At 24.4% G+C, this 14,670-nt stretch overlaps 1 protein-coding gene across 10 annotated transcripts in view; it reads left to right on the forward strand.

Moving 5' to 3' along the window:
• Window positions 1-14,670, forward strand: part of LOC129608538 (vascular endothelial growth factor receptor kdr-like) — a 54,610-nt gene that overhangs the window by 25,400 nt on the left and 14,540 nt on the right. For 5 of the 10 annotated variants that reach the window (XM_055520104.1, XM_055520106.1, XM_055520107.1 and 2 more), the window contains 2 exons: window positions 5,179-5,510; window positions 12,982-13,481. In XM_055520104.1, coding sequence (XP_055376079.1) covers window positions 5,423-5,510; window positions 12,982-13,481 — 588 coding nt within the window. In that variant the 5' untranslated portion in view covers window positions 5,179-5,422. Of the gene's footprint in view, window positions 1-3,305; window positions 4,282-5,178; window positions 5,511-12,981; window positions 13,482-13,669; window positions 13,824-14,670 lie in introns of those variants that run through there. The other 5 variants (XM_055520100.1, XM_055520101.1, XM_055520102.1 and 2 more) reach the window with 5 other exon arrangements.

Raw genomic sequence — 14,670 nt, forward strand, 5'->3', positions numbered from 1 at the left:
AAAAAATCGGCGCACTTGAATTTTTGTTATAAATATTTTTGTGTATAAAAAAGGCTAAAAATATCTCCTTCATGCTTAAAGTTAGTATTTTGATATTGGTTTGTTTAACTCTTACTATTATGTGGTTGCTAAAAATCTTCCGATTATTTTTTAACCAGTTTTTAACCAAATTATTAATCAACAATGGAATAATATATTGTTCTCTTGTTGTTCTATCTCCCTAATCACCTTACAACTCGCGGATTATTGTTGACATTATTTTTTTAAATTTTACCGTTTCATTTCATTACAAACTTCTTATTTAGTTGTTCCGTATTTATATTGTGCCTATTCTGGATCATCTAGTTATTTTATTTTATTCTTTTCTTTCTGAGTAATATCTTTTTGTAAACTTCGCTGTAACATTGTGTGAATCGTCCTTCTTTATTATCATTTGTTGTAAGAGTACGTTCTACTGTCCTAGCAGCCAAATCTTGTTCTTCCATGTTGAACTCAAACAACGGATAGAAAAACATGTCAAGGTATGTATGTTGACATCGTCTATTTACTTATTGGAAAATACTGAGGCCGCCTTTTCAATGCAATCTGAAAAGTGCCTCTAAATTGTACTGAGGTAAGAGATTTTTTGAATTAGTCTATATTAAGAATTTCTGTTAATATATCAATCCTTTATAAAAAGCACTGGATCGCCGATATTGGTGATTTAATTTGCAAGTTGCTAAATATTTAGCAGGAAAATCAACTTTTAGCTTAAATTAAATTTCCTCCTTAATATTCTTTTAAGAATAAGTAATCCTAGAAGAATATTAACTCGATTTTAGTTATTGTTAGTTCTTATCCACGATCATTCACCTACATGATTATTTTTATTATTTAGTTCAAACTAAATTGTGCTTCCTTTATCCCCTTGTCAGTACATAAAAAAATAAAAATCTATGCTGCCAAAGGATAACTAATTTTTATTGTTATTCAAAATTTAAATTGAATATAAATCTTATCAATTTTACAATTTTAACATTATTTTAAACATTTATGTTCTGGAAAATCTAACGGGTAAAATTTTCTACTTACCTTATCTAAATAAAAGCAAAGTAAACAAACATTTAATTAGTATTTAATTTAGTTTGTTTATTTTTATATTTATACCGAAAATAATAAACAAAACAAAACTTCTTATAGCATTCACTTTTTTAAAAATTTTGTTATTTACAAAAATGAAATTAGTGAAAAGTATTGAAAATAAAATTCTTAAGTGGAATTTCAATGTTGTATTTGGTTCTGTTATACAAGAACCATAAACATTCCAATAATAATTTGTGTTTTCTTATTTTGACAACTAACAGCAGGTAGTAAAAATTCAATATTAAGAATTTATCTTTAACAAGTATAAATATAAACAAGAATTAAATGTTACCCATAACCACAGTGTATACATGCTACATATTATATGTACATAAATACTTGCGTTCTTACATCATATAAATTTACATTATCAATTTCATCTATTTATTTTCCAATATAAGGCCAAAAATATATCGGTTTGTGTGTATATAAAATTGTCGCAATAGCATATATTTTGTGGTACCTATACTTAGCTTATTAATTGATCAAGTTGATTGATATTTGAGGAATCCCACCGGCTAATTGTTTACCTCTATAGCCAATATAATGACTGATAATTTCTTTTGAATTGATATGTATGTATATATATATAAGTATATTCGCACAATGTAAATATACTTGTATATTATATTACATTAATTTTTTAAGCAACAGGTAACAACTACTACAGGTATTTTAGGAAATAAACCTGTATAACAAAAAATTATAATGATTTTTTTATCACAAATATGTAGGTTAAATGTGTCCTTTGTTTTACTTTGTAAAACAACTAAACATGAAACTATTTAAAAAAAAGCTAGTATGTGGTCAGCACATGATCGACCCTGTCGTGAATTTCAATAATCGAAAAATTACAAATTACATATTCTCAATTCCAAATTACAAAAATTCTAATCATAAAATAAAATAAGTTCGTATTGAAAATAACCCTCAAAAGTCTATGAAAGAAATAATCACACGTAAAAAGAAATGAGCATTTTAATTTTTTTTTGTTTGAATTTGAGTTCTTCCAACACAACAACCAGGAAAGGAAATGGATTCATATTTGCAAAAAACAATTTTTTCACTTTTCAAAAATACCCAAGAACTATTATAGAAAACTATTTTAAAAAATATCCTCCTTTATGAAAGTTGTGTACTCAAATAGCAACAAAAAATATAATAAACATTTGACAGTTGAAATAAAAAACTGATTTTGACACTCCGAAAAATTGTGTTGCCATTGCTGATTCATAATCTCTACGAAACGAATTTGTGATCATTTAAAAGTCTACGAAGTAACTAAGTTAGTAATTCGTAGAATTCTACGAAGGGAATTCATAATAGGGCTAACTACATGACCCACTTTATATTACGAAATTAATATTTTAATATTACTAGTAATATAGTAATATAGTAATTACTATATTAATATATTTGTTTTTCCTTATTCACTCCTAGAAGGAGCATAGGGCTAGTGCATGTATTAATATATTAATATATAGTAATTAGTATATTAATATATAGTAATTATTTATTACGTACAATGTTAAAAAATCTACTATTATGCATTACAATTACGGCTTTGTTTATAAATTTAAATATCAAGTTCGATAAAGTATCTTTTATTATTAGAAATTTCTAAAATGACAAAGTTTGATTTCATAGTGTATTATATCCAAAAATAGTAAAAAAACACGCATGTTTATGTCGTTCATGTACCTATTGTATATATATATGTATGTATTAGATATTCTTGTATACAAAAATAAGTTTTTGATTCTTTTAAATGCAGATGAATATAAAATATTAAAATTTTTGTCTTGTATGTATTTCTATAATTAAAAGAAAAAGATTTTAAGATATATTAAATACAAATTTATATCCGGACACATGTTCATGAACACATATATTTTATTGTATACCAATTAACCTCCTACGCTTTATATAACATTTAAAACTTATAAACTTATTTACACAAAAATATATTATCGCACATACATACATACATATCATTCCATGCACATAAAATTTTCGGCTGAATACGAACATTGTAACATACTTGTAAAATTATTTATAAATAAATTTTGCGTTATATTTATATTATAAAAAAAAGTATATGTACATTTTTTTGATTAATATTCCTATAATAAAAATTTAAAACAAAAAAGAGAAAGATTAAAATTTTCTTTTTTTAATTTCAGATAAAAGTAAACACTCGCTTGGCCAGTCAACATACTTGTTCACATGTTTGTTATATGTGTATCCAATAATGATAGTTTAACGATACAAGAACATTAAGCTACGCTACAAAATGTATAGCTACAACATTATACAATACAAATACATACATACTGTGTATTGATCGAAACATGCAGCAACGCAACAGCAAAACTTTTTTTCGAAGTTTACAACTGCTTAGCCTTATATGATTACTAAAAATTGATAAAATCATACCGGCTGCTGCTGAAATTGTAGTAGTTTCAAAGCTGTTACTTTGCTGCTGTTTCTTATCTGTGTAAGAATAGGGTCCATACAGTGGATATATATGCCAACTACAATAGTAAACAAATACAATAATTAAATAACGTGTTTTTAAGAAAACAAACAAAAAAGTATAAAATTCAAAAAAGTTAGTCTTACGCATAAATGAATTTAACGAATCAAGCCGACAGAACAGAAAATACAACATCATTCCTAACGTAACAATCTATCAAACATGTAATAAATTTGTTGTACTCGTATGTTTGTTTTGACAATAATATTACATATTATTATGTTTTATATTTCAATTTTTAACCCAAATCTTATTGACAAAATCATCCATATGTACACAATGATTAATTAGTTTACTACTTTCGCATAAAAATTATTATAAAATCTTACTATACCAAAAATTACTTATTATAATTTTAGAATTTATTCTATTTTAAAAACGTAACGTACAGTACAACAGCAAATTATTATACGGCAACAGCATAAAGTTAATGGCGTCACACACAAACACATTTCTCAAAACAACAAAATAATACAATATGTACAATACAAAAATTCAATGACAACATTATAACGATTTAAATAAAAACAAAAAGAAAGAAAAATATACGAGAAAAAATTTAAACGCTTCCAGTTTATTTGTTTTGTAGTTTAGTTGCTGTTCAATAATAGACCGTGTAAGTGGTACGAATAATTTTTTTACGCATTTAAATTTTATTTTAATAATAACATTAAAATAGAACAATAACGTTCAATCACCTAAGGTTAACATTTTATTTTCATATTGTTAATAAATACCTAAATTTAAGTGTATTTGCTATCTAACATTGATTGCAAATATACTTTTAAAAATAAAATAATTAAAAGTTTGTAATTCAGAAATTTTCTGATGATTATTATTAATGGTAAAAATTAAAATTCAAAAATAGGAATGAATAATCTTCATTGAAAGTAAAATATAAGAAAAATAAAACAATTTTTATGATTCAAAAATAAAATTAATAATAACATAATAAATAAAATAAAATAAAATAAAATATGAATATTTGAAATTATTGATGTGTTTGTGTATGGTATGTAATGTGTTTCGCAAAAATTGATGTCATTTGTTTATTATGAAAAGCTCAATTGTACTTCAATTTTCATTAAGTAATTTGAGATCACATTTTGTTAAACTGTCGAAACTTAAAATATCGAATAATAAAAATTTTAAAATATTTTAGCATTTAAAAACTTGAATCTTAACCGAACTTAATAAAATAAGTAGAAATTTTTAATAAATGAGTACATGAAACCTTCATGCCGGTATAAAATAAAATTGATGGTGTAAGATGGATTGATGGATATTTTAAGAAAAGTACACATAGCTCAAAATTCTGGAGGTTTTTACTTAACAACCACCAAATCATTCAATATTAAGTGATACTTTTGTGTATAATTAAATTTGTCCAATAAATTTTATTTTTAATTTTTCAGCTTTCGGAATTCAGTTTTCGTTTGTGTAAAATGCAATTAAATTTTATTGAGTAAAAAAATTAAGCAAATAATTTAAAGGTATTTTTTTTTATATTTAATTTAAAGAGAAAAAGTCAAATTTTAAGAAGAAATAATAATAAAAATTTTAAATATTTATGTGTGAGAAAGTAAATAAAATAAAAAAAAGAAAAACTAATTAAATATGAGATAATCAAAGTGAAAAAAATAATAATTTTTTGAGAAAAATTTCGTATTTATTCTGATTCATATAAATTAAAGTAAATATATAAAAAAAAGAAACCAACGCTATCTTCATAAAAATATACAATCACCTATATAGTAAACGAAAATGTGGTTTTTACCTCTAAAGGTAAACAAATTTTTCATCATTGGATTATTTTTTACACTCAGCATAAATGTGGGCAAAAACTATACGCGTAAGTACACAGTTCAATTTAATTTAAAATATTATATTTGTTAATTTGAATTGAAATTGAAAACTTTATTTTTTTGAGATGTTTGAATTCAAATGCGCGACCAGATTTCAAGCCAAATAAGATAAGACTTAACCACTCAATCGGAGTATATAGATCTAAAAAGGTTATGTATTTAAAATACGATTGTACAATATAGAATTTGTTGTTGTTTCAAAAAAGTACTTTTCTGCTTTACGAAGTTTTTTAATAGTAAAAATATTTGAATATTTTGCTATTATTCATAAAAACTAAGATCAGCATTTCGATATTTCAAATTCCAATATTTTTATTATTCAATACATAAATATCTAATGTAACTATGTACATTAAGTATATAAGTATGCAAAATAAATAAATTAAATTTGTTTTATAATTATAAATTGCAAAATAAGGATAGAAGAAAATTTCCGAAATTACAGAGAATAAATTTTTTTATTTGCAAATATATTAAATGTTATACTCATAGTAAATTTTCATAATAAGGTGTGGTGACTTTGAAGAAGAACAATTATTATGTAAATTTATTTATTATGACATTTTTCTTTTTAAATATTTATTCTCATTTGTTATATTTTTGTTCTTTACTTGTTCTACACCTTACATATTATAATATGTGATCCTAAAAATTTCACATTACCACAACACAAAAAAAATCTGATGTGATCAGCACATAACCGATCGCAATGTGTATTGTCTAGTTAAGTAAAAATGTTACAGAATATTATAAAAATGCATTTTAAATACTTCTTTCCAATTTTTAGTAAACACATCGAGAAAATTGTTAATTTTGCTCTTAATAGATTTCGCTTTGTGCTACCCGAATTCCCTGAAATACTCGGCAGTTAGTTTTAGTAGCAACCAGAACTCAAATATCAAATTTCAAGAAATTTCATCAATCCGTCCGTAGATATGGTAAAATATGTAAAGTCGGCCCTCAGATCACTTTCCGAGCCCTGACCATTCCAAAAAATTTATATGTTCATAGTTTGAATACGAAAATTTAATTATTAAATTTCAATGAAATCGGTTGATTGTTTCTCTTTATATACGCAAAAATGTATATTTAGCCCGTAACGTCCAGTTGCTGACGCCTGATTTCTTCCAAAAGTTAGGTGGTTTCGCGGACGTCGAGCCAAGCTTATATATGAAATTTCAAGTAAATCTGTTGAATATTTTCTTCATAATGATCAAAAATGTAAAACAGGCCCGCTAAAAAGTGCATTTTCCGATTCCTGATATATCCCAAAAGTTGATCAATCCGTCCCATAGTCCAAATAAACTTACATATACAATTTCATTAAAATCGGTTCAGCCGAATTTGAGATACACACGTGCATACACAGACCGACAGAGCGATAGGTTGCTAAAAATAGTTTATACTCGTATGTAAGTGTGTTCCAACCGAAAACTCGATTTGCAAAATTTGTTGCCAACACATGACCTACCTATTGTACACACAATACGGTCGGTAATAATGCATATCTCGAAATTATCGTAATTGTAGTATTTGTTTTTCATTATTGCAATTTAATTTGTATGTAGGTGATGAAAAAAACTTTACTTAACAATAATTTAAACTTTAAAATAATGTACAAAATAAAATAGACGTTCCCTACAATCAAATTTATTTGTTTGTTAATTTAGCATTGAGCATAATTATATAATTTATGTATATATAATTAATTTTTGAAATATGAAAATTAAATTTTGCTTAAAATTCAAATTGCAAATTTTGCGTTTTAATACGAAGTGTACATATAGAATTCATAAAATTTTGATTTAAAAACAAAATCAAAGAATATTTGAGATCAAACTGCTTTTTAAGCGATTCGAATTTGATGTTTAAATTAGAAATTTCCTTACATTTTTTCATAAAACCAAATTGTACAAAACAACTTATAAGCACTCCTTAAATTGCTTATTCACAATGACATTCTAAACGTATATACTGAAGATTTTGAAGAGTTGATGAAAAAGCAGTTCATTGAAATTGAATGCATACAATTTAAAAAAAAAACTCATTTTCAAAAAACTGGTTTGCCATTATTTAAAATTTTAAGGTAATAATGCTTTTTATATATGCACACGATTAACATTCTGTAAAAATAAAATGAAATTGAGTTTAAATTATACTTTAATAACAATTCGTAGAGCAGCTTACAAGTTTCTTAATCAAATACTTGTATTTCTTTTAACAATTTGATTTGAAAAGTTGTAAGCACTTAATGACTGTTAACGATTAGTAAATTTCCTTGTTTTATTTTGTTTTTCCTAAATTAAACTTTAATATACATATATGCAGCTTATTAAAGAATGCAATTAAATCATTGCACATTGCAAGATCTACTTGAATTTACTTAAAAATTTTTTTTTCAAATTGTCGCAGCGAAATCCCACTCTATGTAACAAGAGTGCGCGTACATGTTATTATGAACTTATGATAAATAATTATAATCACGTCAAAAAAAAAAGAAATTCAATTACTTATATCTGGTTGATAAATTTCACAACAAGCTCAGAATTTTATGGAAAAAGCAATCAATTGTTGCTTTTTTTGTATCAAAAGAACATAATAAAAATTATTGTTACGAGTATTAGAAAATAGATTTTCTAAATGCAGCTAACTACGCATATTTCATAAATTAAGCAAGAAAAGTAATAAATCCAATTATTTATACACTTACGTTTTATATGTTGATAGTTACTAGTAAAGAATAAATTTTTGGAAGTATTTTTATATTCTTATTTTATATAAATACAGTGGAATTTTTTTTAAACAACCTTAATCAAAAGAATATATGTGGAAAAAAGAACAAAAAATATTTTAGTATAAAATCTTCTCGATTTAGCAGATATTATATAGCCAAAAATAAAAAAAAAATTCCTATTATGCATTCGTTGTACTCAAAAGTCGTCTTAAAATCGGAATCACTAGTTTTTTATACTCAATACAGAAATTGTTAAGTATGTATGGTGGTAGATTAAAACACTAAAGCTAAACTTGTTTCCATTATTTTTGAAGCGGCTTCACATAAAAAAGAAAATTTCCTAAGTTCGTTCACTACTAGTCCGAAAACTTTGAATGAGGAGTTCGTGTTAAAACTTCTTGATTTCCGGATAAGCTCTAAAAGTCATTTCAAGTAACTCGAAGAGGAGAAAATGCTAAAAAAGAGCGAAAAACTCAAGATGTGCATAAAACGAATTAGATGTACTTAAGCAATAAATTTATAAAAGTTATTGTTATTTTAAATGACAGTGTACTTGAATATTGTGAACATAATTTTATCAATGTTTTATTATAGGTATCAAATCATAGAAGAACTACTATAATTTCACTTAGAAAAGAAATAGCTAATGAGAATAGTAATTAAAAATAATTCTTATTCAAGCACGTACTTATTACCATAAAAATATGAAACCTTAAACCGTAATTAAATATCTATTTATTTATTTAAAAGATAAGAGAATTATTTTGTAATTATCTTTTTCATATTTTATACATTATTCCAGTACAAAATTTAAAAATACGTTTTTGGAAGAAGAATTGCAGAATATTAAATAGTTACTATTATTATCCATTCAATAAAATGTTTTTATGTTAATGTCAGGAAACGAAAATTCAACTATACATTTTGTAGTTGATATAAGAGAAGGGTATCCTGTTAAGGAAATTATATTTCCTATGACAAGTCGCGTGTCAACTTTCACATTAATTTTACTATTTAAAAAGAAAGGAAGTGTTATTTTAGCTCGTATCATATTATTTGAAAAATACGCTTAAAAATTATTTCTTTTATTTCGACGATTAAAATATTTCTTACAAATTAAGCATTGAATTACCGGCCGACTTCCGAATAAAGGAGTAGTGATTGCACCAAATTTTTCATATTGAATTTTCAAAAGAAATATATTTCTCCATGTATGTGGAACGTAATTTATCTATTTTAAGCGAAATATAAGACCTGCCTAAGTACTTATTTCCTTATTTCCATTTCGGCAGAACTGATTATGATGAACTTTTAGAGGTAAGATTTTTTAATGCGGTAAAGTGCCTCCTTTTTTAGAGCTCTAAAAACTTAAGCAATTACTGAGGATGATTTTGAAATTTTACATACGTATGTTTATACGCATATATATATATTTAAATTCAGTCGGTCAATGGAAATTTCTAAGATTTTAAAAAGCATGAGTCAGCTGGCTCCATCCTAGAATTTAAATTTACATTTCTACCGAAGAGAAGATGTGCTGATATAATCGTTCTCGAGCTTTAACCTATCTTTATCTTATCATAAAAATTAGTAAATATTAATAAATTCGAAGCCGTTTGCTTATAACGTTTGCTAGCAGTCACATGTTGTACAGGTGATTCATAGCTCTTTATGATTGTTCTTATAAATAATTCAATTAATTTGAGATCCACTTTTTGAGAAAAGGCTGTCAAAATGAGACTTTTTTGTTTCTTTGAAAATTTTTTTATGTTTTCATGTTCTTAAATGTTTTCACCATATTTTGTTTATTTTTTTAGATGAGAAATAAAAGGTAAAATCACTCTTACAAAATTTTCCGAGTCTCCGAAGGCTTTGAAAGTATAAAATATGTCCAATTGAGTGAGCATTTACCATTTTACCTAAAAATGTGGAATCAAAACAAAATTTTATTTCTTATGCATAAAGGCTGTTACTATTTAACATTAAGAATATTACCGCTATTAAAAATTAAATCCATCTATAGAAATATTAAAATTAATTAAAAGTACCCATTATCAATTAAAAAAAATTCATTTGCGTGTTTTAATTAAGTATAGAATTATTTAGCTATTCGTGTATTTTAGAGTGTAGAGTGTAACTACATATTTTTCTACAATTATCTTTTATAAAGGTTCAAAGTCTTCATAGAGAAAAATTTTATTTTTTACTTTTTCTTTGGAAAAATTCCCGAATAAAACTAATACTTATAACCTTTTTAATTTTTTTGTAATTATTATTATTTGTAGTAATTTTGTAAAATTAATTTTATTGTATTTTATTAAGTGCATACTTGCACATGAGAAGAATTTAATTTAATAGTTCAATAAACCATTTAAATTTTAACTGCGAGTAATTATTATTTATGTCTTCATTTTTAAGGCTATAAAATAATTTTTTTTATACATATACATTTGTTTTGATCTAAGCTGATTTACAAAATTTTTTAAAGAATTAAAAATTAACTTGTGCAATTACTACATAATAAATCTTATAAAAAAAAATTAAAAATTATTTTTTTTTAATAATACGTATATTTCATTTTTTTTAATGTAATCGACCTATTCCTTATAAAAAGCCGCTTGTATCATATTTTTTTAAAAATCATTTGTTTACAAGATGCTTCGGTATAATATACGTAAGACTTGTCAAACTTAGATTAAACTGTCAAAATACAGTTTTTGCTTAACTGTAAAACACCTTTCCCTTTCTTAAACCTTTTTTAAACCTTTCCATTTAGGCTAAAATAAAAAGGATATTGAAAATCATTTTATTTAATTGGTTTTAGTACAGTTACTCTACCGCGACAGTCTAGTCACCCGCCTAGTTAAACCACTGACTAGTGAAACTCAAATATGACTATATTATAATATTATGCTACAGCCTTATATTTCTTCTGTGCAACAAGATATCGCTTAGCCATACGTGCCAAAAAAAATGTGAGAACAAGGTATCGCTTTGCCATACGTGGGACAAACTTCAGCCTTCGTTTAATTTTAAATTTTAGCTGTTAGTGATTCACAAACTTTTAAGAAAACTGAGCAAAAATTTTTTTTAATATTTCATTTTGAGACACTCTGGGAAAAAGGAATAAAGAAAAAATTTAGTTACAATCTTTACTATACATTCCACTTTTTTTTACTATAAGGCAAGTGTAGTACTTTTTTATTTTTCAATTTTCTTATAGTGATAACCAAAAATAACTTTTAGTGATAAATAATACACTTGTACTTTGGTTGAAGAAAAAAACTAAAAAATAAATTTCACAAAAAACTTATTGTTTTGTAAACAAAAAAACTATTAAATATATTGCATGTTCTTTCTTATATAAGCTGTAGACGTACATATATAAAAGATCTGGAAAATAAAAATGTACTCTTTTGTTCAAGCGATCTACATTTTTATATTATTATACGAATTGAATTTTTTATATCAAAATTTATAAAATATTAACCACATATATTACATAATAACTGGTATACAATTTTTAATCTTCAGTTTGTAATTTATATACGTAAAAAATACTTATATAAATTGTAGCTATCTTTTGTTATTGACTACACGCAAAGTTAAATGTGATATTAATCGTATTGAAATTATAATATATATACATTATAAACATATATATTGTAATATTATATATATATTACAAATATATTTGTTTATAATATATAATATAATACATATATTGTGTATATTACAAAGATATATGTACAAATATGAAATATAATTTGATTTTCAGAAAATTGTTATTCACTTTTTAAACCTTATTTAGTATGACACTAGTTGCCTTACTTAAAGTCAAGTTGGTATCATGTTTTTTTATAATTACTTAGTGTAATTAGAACCAAAAATTTTCATTTTACGAACAAATGCTCGTACATATTGCAGGATAAGAAACCGAAAACTTACAAAATCAGTCATTATTAAAAATAAGTCACATCGAGCTCAAATTTTTACCGTCATAATACTTCAAACTTTTACCGTTAATACAAGTTTTGTTGGATTGCTATAATAGGCAATCATCACCTTATTAAATTTTGTATATAGCTGTTTCTTTCTATATCATACAAGAATAATTTACTTACAGTTCGTCAACTTAATTTTATCGAATTTAATTTTTTAAGATGAACGTATCGCAAAATAAGACTTATGTGTACATATATACATATACATATATACATATGTAATTATATCTCACCAAAAAAGCAAATTATATCATATAAATATTATATGTAGCATATTATAAAAAATGCTGGCGCGCATTTCAGTTTTAACAATGAATTTTGTTTTATTTAACATTATAGAAAAAAAAAGAAAAAATTGTTAAAAAACCGGATGTTTTTCACTGATTAACGATTATATAAATTAGATTCACAATTCAATTATTTATGATATCAAAATAAATCTTTCTTTCCAAAAGCAAAGAAGGAGAGGATAAAATTTTTTTGATAAACAATGCATTCTTATTCAAAACTCTTAATTTACAAATAAAATCTTATATATATACCACAATTATATCTATCGTAATTAATTTTTAAATTGGAAAACATTAAACATTTTTATATGTTACATCCCTAATTATGCATTTATTTTTCATTTTAAATAATATTGTATACTTTGCGTTTTACAGTTATTAAAACAAAATATTTTAATCTAAATTTTTTTGAATTTCTTTTTATTTTTAGTGCCAACACCAGCATCTCAAAGAAATCATGAAAAACTTTTTACACCACCAGAAATTGCTCCCAATTCGGAAGATGTTACAATAGATTATCATACAAATTTTATGCTGAGATGTGAATCAAAAGTTCCAATACGATGGTTCTATAAAAGAGATATTCATAATTTAGAGACTGAAGAAAAAAAATATGATACACAAAATCCAGATAGGCCCTATGGAACAGAATTAACATTAAGTGATGTGGATGCAAAATATGTTAGATATTATTATTGTATTTATGATGATATTGAAGACGATTATTTAGAAGATATTAATGATCTGGATGAAATTGTTGATGAAGGAAAAGCTTCAAAAATTTATGTTTTTGTCAATGATCCAAATTCTTTACTTGCACCAGGTGATGATTTTAATTTCCATTCAGTTTCTGAACAAACCTATGACATTGTACCATGTCGGCCAACAACAAAAGATATTGATGTAATTTTAACTGGACCAAGTAGAGAGGTATAAAATTACTAAAAGAAAATTTAAATTGATTGAAGTAGTAATCAATTTTCTTTTAAATATTTTAATCTTTTATATATAAATTACATATATTTTTATATTTTATAATATCAATGCTTATATAATTATAGACTGATAAAATTTTTTAGTATATCTATTAACATCTTTAAAATTTATGTACAATTTAGATTGAGTTTAAGCAAATTAATTATGATCCAAAAATCGGTTTTAAAGTGCTTTTTGTCGAAGCCGGACAATTGACCTTAAATTGCATTTATAAACATCCACACAACGAAAGCTTTTATAATAATGATACTCATATCATATATTTTGTTGAAGTTTGTAAGTGTCTCGAGTTCAAATTTAAAAATTAAGCATTAATTTATTAACTAAGAATCTTATTTTTAAATATTATTACAAAATTAAATTATAATAGCATAATAGTAATATTATCATATTATTTGAATTTATAAATTAATCAAAAAATTTGTAATTCCAAATTAAATTATATTAAAGGCTAATATATAGGAGTACTCATATATAGGCTAATGTAAATTTATTTTTAATCAATGGTATTTAAAAATTGACAAACAAAGCAATAATAAATTTTGTGCATAATTAATATTAATTGGAATCAATTTTGTATACAATTTATATAAATTAAACTCTACGACACCAATAATGTATTCAACATTTTCGTTATAATGTTAAAACTACACCATCTCCAAATAACATATTTTTCTCATGATGTATTATAACATTTTATGTAAAATTCAATATAAAATGTCAATATTTTAAGATTTGGATTTCTCGTGGCAACGCGGTAATTGAAAAATTTTAAAATATCCAGAAGAAAAAAAAAAAGAAAATATTTTATTATTTACGTTTACGAGATGGGGCTACGTTAAATTGCAAAAAAAATTACTTTTTGTCACATAATCAATAATATGTAAGTTCACCAGCTGATATTCGATTTCATTAAAATTCAAAAATTTTGATTCCACTATCCGATTAACTAACTTACAAATCACAAACTCAAACTTCCAATTATTCAAACTTTGCAACCTAAATTGAGTATACATAAATAAGCTATTATTGCAATTTTGAGGTAAGGACTTATGGTTACACTTGTGATGTTGACTCATGGTTACACTCGTGTCTCCTGCTTGATGTCTAAAAATCTACTAAA

This window comes from Condylostylus longicornis, unplaced genomic scaffold (assembly GCF_029603195.1).
Source record: "Condylostylus longicornis isolate FDR11 unplaced genomic scaffold, ASM2960319v2 ptg000031l, whole genome shotgun sequence".
NCBI classification, from domain to species: domain Eukaryota; kingdom Metazoa; phylum Arthropoda; class Insecta; order Diptera; family Dolichopodidae; genus Condylostylus; species Condylostylus longicornis.